The sequence below is a fragment of the Streptopelia decaocto genome (genome assembly GCF_964273445.1).
Source record: "Streptopelia decaocto genome assembly, chromosome: 5".
NCBI classification, from domain to species: Eukaryota; Metazoa; Chordata; class Aves; order Columbiformes; family Columbidae; genus Streptopelia; species Streptopelia decaocto.
Genome location: NC_138659.1, coordinates 31,294,573 through 31,312,128, shown reverse-complemented (window position 1 = coordinate 31,312,128; position 17,556 = coordinate 31,294,573). Strand labels below are relative to the sequence as shown.

General features: G+C 37.0%; 1 protein-coding gene across 7 annotated transcripts in view; it reads left to right on the top strand.

Moving 5' to 3' along the window:
- Nucleotides 1-17,556, top strand: part of TPR (translocated promoter region, nuclear basket protein) — a 38,312-nt gene that overhangs the window by 6,980 nt on the left and 13,776 nt on the right. For all 7 annotated transcript variants that reach the window (XM_082054821.1, XM_082054826.1, XM_082054825.1 and 4 more), the window contains exons 10-35: nt 30-170; nt 1,083-1,174; nt 1,968-2,165; nt 2,637-2,744; nt 3,276-3,502; nt 3,993-4,156; nt 4,544-4,683; nt 4,769-4,917; nt 5,192-5,354; nt 5,746-5,880; nt 6,451-6,591; nt 6,761-6,929; nt 7,394-7,560; nt 8,520-8,672; nt 9,355-9,471; nt 10,538-10,741; nt 10,836-11,020; nt 11,461-11,608; nt 12,006-12,143; nt 12,780-12,911; nt 13,261-13,391; nt 13,753-13,963; nt 14,297-14,443; nt 14,834-15,032; nt 15,683-15,888; nt 16,570-16,631. In XM_082054821.1, coding sequence (XP_081910947.1) covers nt 30-170; nt 1,083-1,174; nt 1,968-2,165; nt 2,637-2,744; nt 3,276-3,502; nt 3,993-4,156; nt 4,544-4,683; nt 4,769-4,917; nt 5,192-5,354; nt 5,746-5,880; nt 6,451-6,591; nt 6,761-6,929; nt 7,394-7,560; nt 8,520-8,672; nt 9,355-9,471; nt 10,538-10,741; nt 10,836-11,020; nt 11,461-11,608; nt 12,006-12,143; nt 12,780-12,911; nt 13,261-13,391; nt 13,753-13,963; nt 14,297-14,443; nt 14,834-15,032; nt 15,683-15,888; nt 16,570-16,631 — 4,027 coding nt within the window. The remainder of the gene's footprint in view (nt 1-29; nt 171-1,082; nt 1,175-1,967; nt 2,166-2,636; nt 2,745-3,275; nt 3,503-3,992; nt 4,157-4,543; nt 4,684-4,768; nt 4,918-5,191; nt 5,355-5,745; nt 5,881-6,450; nt 6,592-6,760; nt 6,930-7,393; nt 7,561-8,519; nt 8,673-9,354; nt 9,472-10,537; nt 10,742-10,835; nt 11,021-11,460; nt 11,609-12,005; nt 12,144-12,779; nt 12,912-13,260; nt 13,392-13,752; nt 13,964-14,296; nt 14,444-14,833; nt 15,033-15,682; nt 15,889-16,569; nt 16,632-17,556) is intronic.

Below are 17,556 nucleotides of genomic sequence, written 5' to 3'. Positions count from 1 at the left end.
AGCAAACTGCTTATCTGATTGAATTTCAGCTAATAAAGCGACCCAGGAGCATCTGGCTGAGGTGGAAGAGGCAAAAGCTGGAATGGAAAAAGAACTGAGAGAGAAGATCAGTAAACTGGAGAAGGAGCTGGAGAATGCCAATGATTTACTGTCCGCTACAAAGCGCAAAGGTAGAGATGATGCTGGGAACTCAAACACAGTCTCAGTCTTTCTGTTGTCTTGTGTGAAAATACTATGCTTAATTTTTGTAGGAAGTGCTTTAATCTTAACTCATCTTTGGTCATTTTTAATAATTAACTGTAGAAGCTTTTTCATGTGTGTGTATATATGAAAATATATTTTTCCTCCATCAGAAAATGCATTTCTATGAAAATGTTTTTTGATGTTTTTTTGTTAATCTGACTTATTTTTTTCAAAGAAAAGGGAGAGGAAACCTTTCCTTGAGGCTGAATCATCATGCTTTTAATGGTTTTCTGGAGAGGGGAGTGGGGATGATAAACTGTTCTTGTTTTCCTCTTAAAAGAAAAAAGGGCAGCAGAAAACAAACCTCTGTCCTTAAATTTTTACTTAACATTAAATCTTGCTCAGTATTGACTGTTCTATCTTTTTTTGTTGAAAATAATAGTTTGTTTACTACACATAAGTAATTTCTAATGGAAAGAGAGAGCAGAGTAGGAAGGAACAGAGAGGCATGAAGTGTATTTGCTACGTCTGAAGTATATTTGCTATGTCTCTCTGTTAATTTAAAGACCATAAACAGCGCTCTGCCACTCCAAACCTCTGGCAGTTTGCTAGGAAATCTGATATAAGTTTTGTTCTAGCTATTTCAATTGCTTATGTTCAGAAATGATGTCGCTTTCAAGACTCTAATAGCAAAAGCTTTTCAACATTTCAGATTATCTCGGTCAGGGACATTGATAACGTATGACAGGGAATATTGTGCATAATACCAGTCACTTGCACATGTATGTGTATTACAAAGCACAAAGGTGTATGTATGTATGTAGACATTCTTAATAAAGAATATCTATGATGGGAATTATTGCAGCTTTTAATGGTGGTTGGTGGGATTATGTCCGCAGGAGCCATCCTGTCCGAGGAGGAGCTGGCAGCCATGTCCCCCACCGCTGCGGCCGTAGCCAAAGTGGTCAAGCCTGGGATGAAACTTACTGAGGTAAGTTCTCTTAACTCTTCCATTTCGAGGCTCTCGAAGTGCCAGCAGATACAGCGCTAATAATATAAGGGTGCAGACTTCATTCACGGTTTGGGATTTGATGTAACGCCTGGCTGGAGTCGATGAAATCTTTCAATGCGTTTGAGGGAGACTTTGCTAGCTGAGTTATTGGGATTTTTTTTCAAACGTACTTTACAGTTTTACTTTAGTAGATCAAAACATTTATATGGGCTTTAAGTTATTTTTCTAAATTTTTTTTTTTTTTTTAGCAAATAAACTTATTTTCTTTGTGTGTTTTTGGCAGGAGCTTTTTTTTGCTTATTTACAAAATTTTTTCATCTCCATTGCTTCGCATTTGGCCTATACTTGCAGAAAAAATAATCATATGTTGTACATATTCTAGGGTTTTTTTTACACTTCTATTTGTGCACTTTTTATTATCATTTTGTTTGTGATTGGTCTTTCTCTCCAGCCATTATTTTGTAACACTATTTTTGATATTCCTATTGTCTTAAGCTTGCCTAAGATTTGTCCCTTTTACATAGAATTATTTTATTGCACACAGTTGCTCTATAAAAGTTTGCAATTTTTAAATTATTAGAGATAACTGCTTTGTCTTGGTATGAGTCCTAAAGACACATTGTTTTGAAAGTCCAACTTGTTTCTCTGGATCAACTAGTTTAGAGTTGTATAAAATGATACTGCCATAAGTTATGAATTGTGTAATTACCAGTGGTTCTTTTTTAAGAGGTCTGTCCAGGTGTATCAAAACCAAAAAAATGTTTTGTTGCAGCTGTACAATGCGTATGTAGAAACTCAGGATCAGTTGCTTTTGGAAAAGCTGGAGAATAAGAGAATCAATAAATATTTGGACGAAATAGTGCAGGAAGTAGAAGCCAAAGCACCAATCTTGAAACGTCAGCGTGAAGAATTTGAGCGTTCCCAAAAAGCTGTTGCTAGTCTGTCTGTGAAGCTTGAACAAGCTATGAAGGTCAGTATAAAATAAAAGAGCACGTAAAATCATGGAAAAAATGGATTTTTAATTCCTTAATGCTAATGGTTATCAGTAAATGTATAAAATGTATCTTTTAGTCAACTTTTATTGTGGGAAAATATCCGTTGAACTTTCTAGCTTGTGATTTATTGGACAGGACAAATAATTTTACAAACAAAACATTTTTTCAGAATTTTTTATAGTGAAGGCTTAAATGTGGTGACTCACAATCTTTCATTTCCGAGAGAGAAAAATGCTTTGTAAACAGAGGTGCTCACTTCCCATTAGTTTTAATACATACGCTAACGTAGCATGAAAGAGGTTTTGATTCATAAATATGTGGAGTTTAACCTTTGGAGTGTAATTTTAAAGTAGTAAAATGTAGCTTGATTCACAAGACATTATCTGACTGGAAAGAAATGTGTTTGAGCTGAATTGCCATGTTTGTTAATATTTGTGTGCTTGCAGGAGATCCAGCGATTGCAGGAGGATGCCGATAAAGCCAATAAACACGCCTCTCTCCTTGAGAGAGAGAACCAGAGACTGGAAATACAAGTAAAAGATCTTTCACAACAGGTAGAACAAATGTTGCCATGGTTAAATGTGCTATTTGCAATTTATTTATTAATATGGTGCTGTATTTCTGAAGTTTATTTGGAAGCTGTGTTCAGTGACAGTCATGTAGACTTTAGTTCTCTTAAGAGCCTTAGTGATGTTAAAAGCTTCTCCTTAAGACAACATGGTATTTACATTTCTGCTTATAAAATTGGACTAAGTTTAGCTGAATAGAAGTGATGCTGCTTTAGGATAATATTGTTTGACATCTGGCATGGAAAAGTCGTAACTTCTTTGTTTGAAGTGTCCTGTGATCTGTTTGCAGAACTGAACATGGACTATCTACTTGTGATATTGATGTGGTTTCCTTTTGTCGAACTGTTTTTTTTTTTTCTGTAATGTAACTGTCTTACAAGGATTTATTGATTGTAGTAGTTTGTATATGGTAGGAGAAAATATTTAATTTCCAAGGACTTTATTTCTATTATACTGTTTTTCAGAGCAGAATTTTGAGTCTGTTTGCAAGTCTTACACTAGAATGTTCTCTTTCAGATTCGTGTGCTTTTAATGGAACTAGAGGAAGCCAGGGGCAACCATGTGATTCGCGATGAAGAAGTGAGCTCCGCTGACATCAGTAGCTCTTCTGAGGTGATATCTCAACACCTGGTCTCTTACAGAAATATTGAAGAACTTCAGCAGCAGAATCAGCGTCTCTTGGTCGCTCTTCGGGAGCTGGGAGAGGCTAGAGAAAAAGAGGAGCAAGAAACAACATCATCTAAGTGAGTGATGTGTAAACTGTTTCTACTAAGTATTAACAGGGATTTATTCGAACACTTTTCAGGTTTTTTGCTTCTGATTGGTAGTGGTTGTGTGCACGTATGTGCATTTGTAAGTGTGCATGCGCTCATGAGCAGCTATGTAATTCATAAAGGCGAACTGTTATTAAGCAACATTGTCTTCAGGGTTAGATTAAAATGGTTTTGTAGGTATACATCTTGTAATAGGTCCGGTCGTCAAAATCCGAAGTAAAAATAAATTTTAGTGAATGTGATTTCACAGAACAGCGCTGTTTATCAAAAAAGAAGTTTTCATTCCTGTTAGCTGAACAAAAAATGGAATGTGTGCATATCTAATTCACCAGCTGTAAAGCCCACAGAAAGTAATTCTGTATTAAAAGTTCTCAGCCTGATTCTCTGCTCAAGCTACTGGGTTGTGTCATCTTGGTTTGCCTCGCTCTTTCTTACTGAAAACAACTGTTGGTGGTTTCAGAATTTCGGAGCTTCAGAGTCAACTCGAGGAAGCTCACAACGAGCTGGAAAAGCTGCGTGAGTCGCGTCATCATCAGGTGCAGCTTGTTGAGTCTATAGTTCGTCAGCGTGATATGTTCCGCATATTGTTGGCACAGACCACAGGAGCCATCATCCCTTTGCAAGGTGAGCTTCACATTTCTGCACCGCTGAAAAGATATAAAATTGTCCTTTTGTTACGAGTTTTCAGTAATGGTGCTGTAATGGTACTGGTGACTTCTCTTAACCTGCTAGTCAGTTTTTACCCTTACTGGAAAACCTACAAATTTGGATTTAGACACATGATTTTATTTTTACAGTATAATAATTTGCTACATAATGACTGACATGTAGTGGTGACTTTGTGTGTTCTGGTAGCTTATTGTAGGTATAAAAAATGAGTTGCTCAGGATAGCCCAAGACTTGCCCAGCAATACAGTCTTAGTTTTAGCCACATTTCAGTGTGGTTATATGGTTTGCTTTGGCAAACATTCATTCAGTGGTTGCGTTTAAAATCCCTGTATCTTTTTTTAGCTTCAGGTACGTTGCCAGAGGAGATTTCTCTTATGTCTACTCCAAAGCGCCCAAGTTTACCTCAAGCCATGTCAACTCCTGCTCCAGTGTCAATGGCTGAGTCAGTGGAGGCTGTGGAGGCTAAGGCTGCACTTAAGCAGGTATATTTTTCAATAAGCACTGTAGAAAGCTATCATTACTTCTTTTTACACTTGTAAGCACTTTAATGCGTGTTCTTGGATGTAGTTGCAGGAAGTGTTTGAGAACTATAAAAAAGAAAAGGCAGAGAATGACAAGTTGCTGAATGAACAAAATGAAAAGCTTCAGGAGCAGGTCACAGACTTGAGGTCACAAAATGCAAAGATATCCACACAGCTGGAGTTTGCCTCCAAACGGTAAATCAACTATTTAATTTAATTGCCTAATGTTCTCTGTCAGGAGAATCTTGTTTGCTCAAGAAGAATTGCCAGTTAAACATTAATAGTGTCTATTCTGTTAAAGAACACAAAGGAAATGGTGGTATCAACAATATACCTTCTAGCTGAGCGAGCCACCTATGTGAAAACTGATGCCCAAGAACACAAAACATATAGCTGTGTATATACACCTCTTGCAATTAAACAGTTTAATGTGGCAAACATATCCTTTGCTTTGTTGTTCCATGTGAAGTTATGAAATGCTGCAGGATAACGTTGAAGGCTACCGGCGAGAAATAACATCTCTGCATGAAAGAACCCAGAAACTCACAGCAACGACTCAGAAGCAAGAGCAGATAATTAACACTATGACTCAAGACCTGAGGGGAGCTAATGAAAAACTGGCAGTGGCAGAGGTTAGTGATTCAGCGTATTATACTGCTTGGTATTCCGCATTAGCTCAAGTGTTATGATTATCTTGAAAGCTGTCGGAACTTGAATGTGTGGCTTTTTGAGCGCATCAGCTATTATATTTGCTGCCTACATTTGCAACATTGCACAAAATACCTCAAGCACTGGGTGAAGATGGAACAATGTTCCGAAGGTCTTTCAGTTTACAGAGAGAATGCAATTCATCAAACAATTATGTTCTTACTGTTCATGGCTTAATTTGCGTAAATTTTAATTTGCGATCTGTAATCTTAAAAGCTCTTTTTTGAAAGTAATATTAACTGATCATAAAAATAACATTAATGAGCAGATTTGGGATTGATAATCAAGTTTTTATTGTTATTTGCTGTCTTAAAGGTGAGAGCAGAAAACTTAAAAAAAGAGAAAGATATCTTGAAGATGTCAGATGTGCGTTTGACTCAGCAACGTGAGTCTTTGTTAGTTGAACAAAGAGGACAGAACTTGCTGCTTACTAATTTACGAACTATTCAGGTATGTGGTGTTATTCTTACGTCCGAGGTTGATCTGTCTTTCAGAGTTTTCAATAAATACCTGTTGAAATGGAATAAAACAGTAATGGGATTGGGTTGTAGGGTGGCTTATTTTTTTTTTTGCTACAAATTGACACTGAACATAAAATACTCAAGCAACTTGTTTAAGGAAGTTTGTTATTCCTGTCGTAAATTACAATACTCTGTTATTTACCTGGGAAAGTCCTGAGAATTTGGGGTTTTCACAATGAAATGGCAACAAAACTTATGAAACAGAGTAATAGGAAAAAGTCTGTGTGTTAATTTTTATGATAGCAAAATTTGCCAGTGCATGCATTAGCAATACTTATTGTATTACTATTATTAAAAAAATCTTTCAAAACTAAATCATAATCATAAGTGCTACTTTTCATAGTTTCCTGCATCTACCTTTTATTGCTTGCTCCCTACAGTAGTTTTTTTTTTTTGTTGATGGGAGAAGTATTGTGACAACTTTGTATAAAATGCTGCAGTGATTAAGAAAATTCTTTAAAGTGTATTGTAAGCATGGTGCATTACGTTCTTTTATCAGGGAATACTGGAGAGGTCCGAGACAGAAACGAAGCAAAGACTCACTAATCAGATTGAAAAGCTAGAGCGCGAGATATCTCAGCTGAAGAAGAAACTAGAAAATGAGGTGGAACAAAGACATTCCCTTACCAAAAATCAAGAGGTGAGTATAATTATAAATATACTAAACTTGGTTTAGTGATAATAAAGCCACAGTTGCATGGTTTCTGCCAGCTTGCAGTCTATGGCTTTTCATATGTGAAATTTGTGAACATACTTGGTCTTTGTGCCGTTTGTGAATAATTACAAGTTTAAGAACCTTGTGTTTTCAGGTTCATATCTTGGATCTTAAGAGGCAGCTTGAGACTGAGACAAACCGTCACATTAATACAAAGGAACTTTTAAAGAATGCCCAGAAAGAAACTACCATGTTGAAACAGCAGCTTAACAACACGGAGGCTCAGCTCGCATCTCAGTCATCAGTGAGGGCTCCAGGGAAGGGTAAGGTGTCTGTCTCTCTATTGAATTTCTCTTTATGTTAAGCATTGCTGTTTGCAGAATGGTGAAAATCATCATTCATAAGAATTTAGAATTGGGAGGACAATACGCTAAATAATAATGCTCTTCACATATTCAAACAAATGATAACCAGGATGATTTGTTAAAGTAAAATTAATTTATGAGCAGTCTTTGTCAATGGGATCCCTTTTTTTTGTATTTGAAAGAACTTAGGTCTGTTAGGTCACTTATATTTAAATAGCCTTTTTTTTTCTTTTCTGAATCAACAAAGTTTATAGTAAGCCACTATTTTGGTTATGGCTGACAATTTTATTTAGGGAAGCTTTGTGAGGGTGATTGTGTTTTCCACGTTATTACCCTAAAAATAAATCAGTTTTCAACAGAATGGTGGTTTAAAAAAACTGAATTAAACTTCATTGGTTAATGAATGTGTTCTAATATTATAGGTCAGCCTAATGCAAATGAAGATGTGGATGATCTTGTAAGTCGACTAAGACAAGCTGATGAACAAGTTAACGACCTGAGAGAAAGACTCAAGACTAGTTCTAGTAATGTGGAACAGTACAGGGCCATGGTTCTTAGTCTAGAGGAATCCCTTAATAAGGAAAAACAAGTAAGTAGTTATCATTGGTTATTAGAGCAAACCCAGCAACAAAACAAAAGACGATGAGACTTTTTGTATACAGTACAGTCTGTAGGATTATGGGAGGAATTACAAAAAACCTCAAGTTAGCTTAGAAGACATTAGAATATAACGTAGTAAGACCTTATTTAAGACAATTTCAATTAGAAACAGTTTTAATCATAGAAATATTAGACCTTTTTGCAGCATATTTTTAAAATGTGGAATAGTAACTTTGACTCTACGCTGTATTCTGCCACTGTCTTCTTTCGAAAGAGGGGAATTGACTTGTAAAAACTCTTCTGTATAACCCTGTGATCAGTGGTTAAAAATATGAATTAACCCTTAATCAAAAGCAGTTAAATTCACACCTTCTGCATCAGTAAGGTCTTCAGCCATGCAAAAGAGCATTCTGTATGTGGGATTGATGGGAAAAGCTTAAGAATGACCTTCTCATCTGTCATACACTCCACCACATTAATAAGAAATGAAGCCTGTTCTTCCAGGCAATTCAGCATAGTGGAATCAATTAGATTGGGAAAACAGAATTCTCATTTTCTACTGAAGTCACAGCATCAGTAGATGCTGTTTGTCTAGTATGCAAGTTCTCTGCCTGTGTTCTGTCACTGTAAAAATTTCACCGTGGCTTCATTTGCTTTTACAATATTGCAGATTCTGGTGTGTAGTAAATGGCTACTGCACATTTGAGTGCAGCCACGTAAAACTTTTCTTAGGTGTATCTCATGAGGTATTGCAGCTTTGAAGGGGGGGAAAAAAGAAGAAAATGTCAGTGCTATTTGTGATTCTCCAAATTTTCGGTGGTATTCTAAACGAGATGCTAACAACACCTATTCTGGCTTTAAATTGTTTAAAAAAAAACACTGCTTTCATATCAGAATACCGTATTTAAAGGAAAGCCAATTGATCTCTTATGATGGATTTTAATGAAGGTGACGGAGGAAGTTCGTGCAACAGTTGAAGCTCGCCTGAAGGAGTCTTCAGAGTATCAAGCCCAGCTAGAAAAGAAGTTGATGGAGTCAGAGAAAGAAAAGCAAGAACTGCAAGAGGAGAAGCGTAAAGCTGTGGAGAATATGGAACAGCAGGTATGCACTGCACATCCTCTTCCTTAAACTCTATTGCATAGAATCCACAAGAATGTGCTTTTCCATAATTCCCTAAACTTCAGTTTGTTTTCACAGTATGGTAGTGTCCAAAACCTCAATCTTTTTTAGGATGTACAAATGGGTAACTAAATTTGTGAGAGGTTTCCAAACATGATTAGTACGTTGTCACTTTCTTAAGGTGATTGTGTATTTAAAGCTGTCAATATCTTTCTGAACTTTGAGCACTGTTTGCAGAAAAACGTGGGTAAAAGCCTTTGAGACGGGTCTCAGAAAACCCTTTTTGGAACATGAGCCAAACCCAAATTTGTAGCATGCAGGGTAGTCTGTGCCCTTACTTGTCTGGTTTACAGTGGGATTCTTACTGGGTTTGAAAGAAACAAGATGACTGCAACTAGAATTACTGCAGGCCCAACTCTGAAAGAGCAGTTATCTATTTTTACCAGGAAAGAGCTTTGTATATTAATAAGTTGAAATCTTGAAAGTATTTCTCTTTAGATTAAAATTAGTATTTAAAAAACATACTAAAAAATAACCATACTTCAGTTCTACATTATTCAAAGCCTCGCTGTGTTCAATACTCCGTAAAATACTTTGTGTTTAGTCTTAATTTTTTGTTTTGTTTATTTATTTTGGTTATTTCCCTTGTCCCCCATCACTACAGCTATCAGAACTGAAGAAGAGTCTGTCCACCATGCAATCAGAAGTTCAGGAAGCTCTGCAGAGAGCCAGCACCGCTCTAAATAATGAACAGCAAGCCAGACGTGACTGCCAGGAACAGGTGTGTTTGTAGTATTTGCCTATTTCAACCAGAGGTGGTAAATGTAATGTTAGTTTTTAATTGATTTTTCAGTTGAACTCAAAACTTTTGTTAAGGTAGTTCTGCTAATCAGAGGCTTGTGGAGGCAAGAAAACTGCTTTAAAAGCACTTCATTGAACAGCTGCTTATTTAATGCTTCATTGTTCTACCTGATCAAACATTGTGGTAGTATCAATTAAACTGACTTTGAATACAAAGCTGTGCTGCAAGCACAGTTTGTATCATCTTTAAGAAAACAGAAGATGCTGTTTCTAAAGTCTGTCTCGTATGTAAAAAAATTGATTGAGGTATGTAATTAACTGTTTTTAATGATTTACTACCTCAGTCTCCTGATGGGAAGTAGAAAAAAAACCTGAACTCTCACAACAAGACAGCGGGGAAAATATCTTTCTAATCCAAAACGTAATTGCCATCTTTTAAAACTGAGGGAAATATTATATTTAGCAGCACATGGAAAGATTATCTTGTTACCAACGTGGTTTTTTTTTTAATGGGAGTCTACTTTTCTGCAGGTGAGAGTCCTGGCAACACTGATTTGGTGTAAAGAATGTTGAAAAACTTTTAGCTGCTGTTTAATCTAACTCAAAATTCAATTGACAGGCATTTCCATCTTTTTCAGCAAATACTGACCATAGTCGGTAGCTTTTTAACCTCATGCAGCAAATATCTTTGCCCATTCACATGCAGAAGTAACCAGGGGATGTTCTTAGACACCTGCCTGTTATCAGTGCAGAATCTGCACCAAGAGGTTTAATTGTAGAGTAGCTATATAGAGAGTATATCCTCCTGCTAGCTGCTCAGAGAAAATGATATAAAATTCTAATTTTTCGTAAAAATAAGAATTTCCTTAAGGGAACTGTTCTAAGCTTATCCATTATTTTGGACTCGAGAAGGACACAGGTTTTGCCCCGTGATTTTCTTTTTGATTAGTGGTCACTGACTTTGTCTAGAATTTAGGAATCTCTTTATACATATCAAACGTATAACATTAAAGGGAGCAGAATCTATTTTTTATATTTTTCTGCAGGCAAAGATGGCTTCTGAAGCACAAAATAAATATGAACGGGAGTTAATGCTTCATGCTGCTGATGTTGAAGCTTTACAGGCTATTAAAGAGCAAGTTGCCAAGAACGCAGCGGTGAGGCAGCAGCTGGAGGATGCCGCTCAGAAAGCGGAGTCTGAATTATTAGAGTGCAAAGCCTCGTGGGAAGAGAGAGAGAGAATGATCAAGGTATGATTTGTTTTATGGTTTCAGTGTTTTTTTTTTTTTCAGTTAGTGGAAATTCCGACACAGAATTCACAGCCATCGAACCATTTTGTTATAGGATGAAGCTTCCAAACTCGCATCCCGCTGTGAAGATTTGGAAAAACAAAATCGATTATTACATGAACAGCTGGAAAGCTTGAGTGACAAGATGGTGACTTCGATGAAGGAAGCCGTGCCAACTGCAGTCAATGTTTCTCTCAATGAGGAGGGCAAATCCCAGGAGCAAATCTTGGAAATTCTTAGGTAAACTTAACTCTGGGCTCCTTCTCCTAGTGTGGTTATAAATTAGTTGCAAATTAAATAGTTCTGTATTACTTTAAAGGATGATGTATAAAACGTAGGCGCTTTTTTGCTAGGTAGGAGGTTGTTGTGCTACATCAGAAACTAAGAGAGGAGATTTCTTTCTACTCCTAGGAAAAAGCTGTGGGTCAGTTAAGACAGGAAGCTAAATCAGATTTTAGCAAATGTGATTGGTGAGGAAATTTCATAGAGGTGATTTATTTCTCATTGTAGTTCTTAAGAATTTGTGGAGATTTTCACTAATTCTTATCTAGCAGTCTCTTTTTGATCTTTCTGAACCAATTTCTATATTCACTAGACCTTCAGATACAGGATGCTTCACCTTGAAAAGCTTTGTCTTGCATTTTCACGGGCATGATGTGTTGTTCATTGTCTCACTGCAGATTTATACGTCGAGAAAAGGAGATTGCAGAAACTAGATTCGAAGTGGCCCAGGTGGAGAGTTTGCGGTACCGGCAGAGAGTTGAGCACCTGGAAAGGGAACTCCAGGAACTGCAGGACAGTCTCAACGCTGAGAGGGAGAAGGTGCAGGTATGGTTGGATATTATCACTTATGATTTGAGTAAGAGAGGGCTGTTCTCTATGTTCTACTCTGTCTTTGCTGCCTCTGCCCAAAAATGAAGTTTTGGAAGAACTGGGAGATTTTAAACTGTGGTTACTGTATAGCCAAACAGAGGATCTTGTTGCGAGTCCTATGGAGCAATGTGGCAATTCTAAAATCACATCAGTAGGGAAAATAAAGATAATTTCTCTGTCTCTTTTTTTTTTTTTTTAATCCCCTATTTCTTAAATGATATTTACTTACTTTGAATGTACATGTGAGATAGTGAACACATGATAGCTTTGCAAGGTGGTGGTGTGCCAGATCCAGAGAAGTATATATGCATGTGCAAGCAAAACAAATGACTGAGTTAAATCTTTTCAAAAGGTGACAGCAAAAACCATTGCGCAGCACGAAGAATTAATGAAAAAAACTGAGACCATGAACGTACTGATAGAAACCAACAAGATGCTAAGAGAAGAGAAGGAGAGACTGGAACAAGAGCTACAACAAATTCAAGCAAAGGTTGGTACTGAGGCTCACATAATATTTTCAGATATTCAAGCCGATGAGTTATTGTCTGGATATACCATTGCTAATTACAATAAATACATTATTTAGATTGTGCTTATTCTTTTACGTTATACGCAAATGAGGAAACTTTCCGTTTAGAATTATAGAAGACATTGGTCCCCGTACAACATATAGAAGTTCAGTAACAAGGATATTATGAGCAGGTGAAGGAAAATGGCACCTGTAAAGCAGACCACAGCTTTATTAGGAGTTTAAAAGGGCGATACTGTCTCCTCCCATTTCTACACACCACTTATTTGCATGGGATCCAGTGTACTGTTGCTTGGCTTCTAACATGTAATTAATAATCTGTTTCCTGTACCAAAGTATGAAGTGAGAATCCAAAATTGTGAAGTTGTACCTGTATAATTTTCTCTGTAGGATCATCCCCTGCGCTTGCTCCTTTTCCTTCTCCCTGCCCCCAGCTCGCCACTGAAAGGCAGAGAGTTGGAAAAGAACCTGTTAATACATCATGACTTCTTGAGTGTCTGTCCCTCTTACTGTTCTTACTTTTCATGACCTACTGTATTCAGTTTCCTTCGTTCTTATAAGATCCAGAGAGTTTAGTCCTCAGTTGTGTTTTGCCAGGTACGCAAGCTTGAGGCAGACATCCTACCTCTGCAAGAGTCTAATGCTGAACTGAGTGAGAAAAGTGGGATGTTGCAGGCAGAGAAGAAGCTGTTGGAAGAAGATGTTAAACGCTGGAAAGCCCGGACTCAGGTGAGGAATGCATGTTTTCAAAGATGTTGTGGAAAACCAAAAACCAAACACAAACCAACAAAAAATCCAACAGCAACAAAACTCAAACACAAAACCCACAGAAAAACCCCAAGCAAACAAAAAACCCAAAACAAAGACCAAAAAAAGTTCTAAATTTTCTTAAAAACAACAAGCTAAGAAATGTATTTTAATTATAAAGCATTACTTATACAACTTCAAAACAGGCTGCTCTAATTCATAGGCATTCCAAATCAAATTGCAAAAGCAGTAGCTCTAATTCAAGGAGATTTTCTGGATATAATTGTATAATGATCTTATGAAAACGCAACCTGTTTTCTCAACCTTTCAGCATTTATTGAGCCAACAGAAGGATACTGATCTTGAAGAGTATCGGAAGCTGCTTGCGGAGAGGGAAGCAAACACCAAGCGCATACAACAAATGAGTGAAGAAACGGGCAGGCTTAAAGCAGAAATAGCCAGGTGTGGCATAAGTCAATTATTCAAAAGTTTTGTGCAAAGCAAAATATTTGAAATAAAGCTGGATCTGGAAGTGGAATTTCTTAACTATCTCCATGTAACTATGCAACTTTTGGTATTCTTGCTGTAGTGTGATAATAAGCAGGTAAAATAAAGGGAGAGTTGTTTTGGAAGCTGTCTTTTAGCTGAACTTCTTCTAAACTAATGTATTGTATTCTACAAATACTCATTTGTATCATAAAATCCTAGAAAACATAATTCACTACAGGTAATGCCTGTGATATTAGATCAATGAGCAATATCGAAACATATTGACTATTTCGAACATCTCATTTGCGTCTTCCCCTAATCTCTTGTTATTTAGAACTAATGCATCCTTGACTACAAGCCAGAATCTTGTTCAGAGCCTGAAGGATGAAGTAACTAAAATAAGAACAGAAAAGGATACTTTACAGAAAGAACTGGATGCTAAAGTGGCTGACATACAAGAAAAAGTGAAAACTATAACACAGGTCAAGAAAATTGGGCGCAGGTACAAGACTCAATATGAGGAGCTGAAAGCACAACACGATAAGGTAGATACACTTTGCAAAAAAATTCTATTTTAGAAGTGTGTTTTCGACTAGAATAATGCATAATCTAGCTAATGATCTTCACATTCCTTTTGTATAATAATCTATGAATACTTATCTGTGAAGAGAAAAGCAGAAAATGACATCATTTATTGTACTGTTAGCTCAAAACATGAGCTGCGTATCACTTAAGATTTTGCAGTATTCTTAAAAAACTTAAGATTAGAATTGCTGAACTTTTTAAACCATTGGTTTGCATGCAAAAGCGACTTGTGAAAGTAAGGCTGATCTCATCAGATGGAGCCCTTTAGCCTGATACCACTTGACATCTTTCAGATGGTTGCGGAAGCATCAACTCAGCCTCTTGTAGAACAACAAGAACAACAAGTTTCTGCCCAGGAAGTACAAGAGCTGAAAGACACACTCGGTCAAGCTGAAGTGAAGACAAAGGCTTTGGAGGCTCAGGTTGAGAGTTTACAAAAGGTAAGAACAGAACAAGCATGGTAAGGACACTGAACAATTTCAGAGTACTTAAATATGTAACTGTGAGGAATGGGAGGGTGGTTTTTTGTGTGTGTGCACGTGTATGCACAGAAATATGCAAAATGACCTATTTGTGCCTCTACCTTGTTGGGAAGAGGGACCTTAAACCTTGTTTAAATCCTGTGCCCAGTGTGTCACATTATTTCTTGGAATGAAGAAGTGGGAAAGGTAATGCTGTTCTCTCAACTGTTGCATTTGGAGTGGACTGGTCTCCCATATTGTTAATTAAAAACCGTTTAATATTAATAAAGTGGCCAGCTAATACTGGGCCCTTGGGGCTTGTTTAAAGTAGCTGGTTGTGACCAGCAGTTGCAATCTCTCTCTTTCTAGACTATATCAGAAAAGGAAACGGAAGTTAGAAATCTTCAGGAGCAGATCACACAACTACAATCAGAACTTGCTCGTTTTCATCAAGATCTGCAAGAGAAGACTACACAGGAAGAACAGCTCAGGCAACAGATCACTGAGAAGGAAGAGAAAACGAGGAAGACCTTGCTTGCGGCTAAGCAGAAAATCGCGCAGTTAGCTGGTATTATAATATTTTATTTCTGGCCTTAAGGTGTCTTCTGTTTGGCCTTTTTATTATTTCTATGTAAAAGCATTTAGACAGGATGCTTGGGAAAACACGGCCTACTTCATATTTTACTTAAATGTTTTTTCTGGATTAGATGTTACAGGAATTGTTCTAAAACTTAAATTTTAATTCCTTCAGGAGACGAAGTATATGACAATGGAGGTAAAAAAAGTTTTACTCAGTTTTAGCCAGCAAACATGATAACTCCCATTTTTTATCTTACTGTTGATTAGAGATGACACAGGTAATTTTCTCTTGCCTTCTCTAAGTGTACAAGTGTGAAACAACTCCCTCCTTTACTTTTAATTGATGTTGAGAGGAATGATGGTACCAGAGCTTGCTGAAAACATCTTGTTTCATTTGCGACTACTTATGTAGTTTTTTCTTTATATATCTTTATTATGTATTTTTATATTTTAATTTTTTTTAAATAGAAAAATGGCAGGTGAAAGTTAAAATTACCTCTAAGAGCTCCTTTGCTAGCTTAACGGTTTTAAGATGTCAAAATACATCATTAACCTATTAAAACAGCCAGGTATTCAGCATGCAGGGACTTAGCAGGCAGCTTTACAGTGGCGAGACTGAATTCTTTCCTTTTCATTTAGGTACAAAAGAACAGCTAACAAAAGAAAATGAAGAGTGGAAGCAAAAGAGCAGCTCATTAGAAGAGCAGAAGACTGAACTGGAGGTGCGGATGAGCGCACTGAAATCCCAGTACGAAGGTCGAATCTGCCGTCTGGAAAGAGAGCTCAGAGAGCAGCAGGAGCGCCACCACGAGCAGCGGGATGAGCCGCCAGAGTCTACAAACAAGGTACAAAATCCTTTTAGCCAGCTGTGTGAGAGGAAATAAAGGGCTTGTGTGTCTCATGACTGAGCGAGAACAACTGTCGGTGCCCTTCTCTAGCTTGGTTTGGTTTTGTGTGTACAGTACTTAATGCTCAGGACTGCTTTACATGAAGCTCTTTTCTCTAAACATCCTAAATAGCAGATGGAGATTCTTGTCATAGGACTCCTACACTCTATATATCTCAATGAGCCCCCCACATTGCTACTACCTTCATTTTGGAAATATAGTTAGCTTTAGGCAGGACTCAGAGCTTAATTTTAATCATATTTCCTGCCACAGGCAGAATTCTCAGTGCTAACAAGCACACAGATCATTCAGTGCGAATTAGCCCATGAGCAATTTGCACTCTGCCCTCCACTTCTATATTTTTATCCATGCATTCAGTGTAATGAGTTTAAGCTCCTCTTCTCTCCATAGCTTTAAAAAATACCTGAGAAATTACTGAATTGGTTTACATACTTGCTATCACTGGTATGATTTTTTTTGAGAATTTGCAGTATTCCCAGAGTCTGACTAAGTATGGTAGCAAATCTGTTAAAAAAACCCAACTACTAGCAAAGAGATCTGTCTGCTGAAGTATTTTACCAAATTACTTGCTCTTTTTTGTATTTACGTGGCACGATACTTCTGTTTCTTACTTCATAGGTCCCAGAACAGCAGAGGCAAATCTCTCTCAAGTCTACGCCAGCTTCAGGTGAAAGAGGAATGTGAGTTGAAGGGTTTGGGGTTTTTGCAGAGTTTGTGGCTGGTGTTTTTTGGTTTTGTCTTCTTTTAGTTGCTGTTCTTTTTAGTAAACCACTGGCTTTTCACAATTTTCCTTAAGCAGCTTTCAAGATACTGATTGACACAGTATGATCTTCCTGTCTACTCAGCTGCATTTAATCAATAAAGCTTTTAAGAAGTCAAATAGTCATATTAACCACCAAGAAAGTGGTATCTGGGAAACACAGAAGATTTTAAAAATATTTTCAGACTTCAAGATTCTTGTGGTTATACAGTTTCGATTATTATCTGTAATCTTTTTGGTTTCGGGGCGGGGATATTCCTTATGCAAGAATCTCAAACATGAGAAATGGGCTGAATAGAAGGTAGCTCTAACAACAGATAAAATAGTCAAATGACTAAGCTCTAAAGTGGGAAATATTACTGTATTACTGAGTTTAGGTGACAAACTCTCAGTTTTTACGACAGCATCCTTTTGAAGGGAAGGCTTTCAAAAATGTTCCTTGAATTTTGGCTGATCCTTCTCTCAACCAAAAGATGATGTTGCTCTGTATTGAATTAAGCAGTTAGTTTTAATGTAAGATGTATTTTCTCGCTATAATAAAGACCCAGCACAGCTAATAGTGCAGGCTACGCGCTGCTTCTTTTGATCTGCTTACAGAGTTCTAGTTGATTACCTTTGAGGAAACTTGTCAAACCTCTAAGCGGGACAAAATGCTGCTTATAGGATAGTTGGTCTATCTTTTTTCTTTTTTAAATATATAAAAAAATTTGGAAGACAATTCATTATGCCTGTGTCGGGCTTTTAAATTTTAAACTTTTAAAAACGAGTATTTCTGTCTATGAGAATATATTTACATGTCATGTTTTTAAAACCTGCTTTCTGCGCTACCATGGTGAAACCAAGAT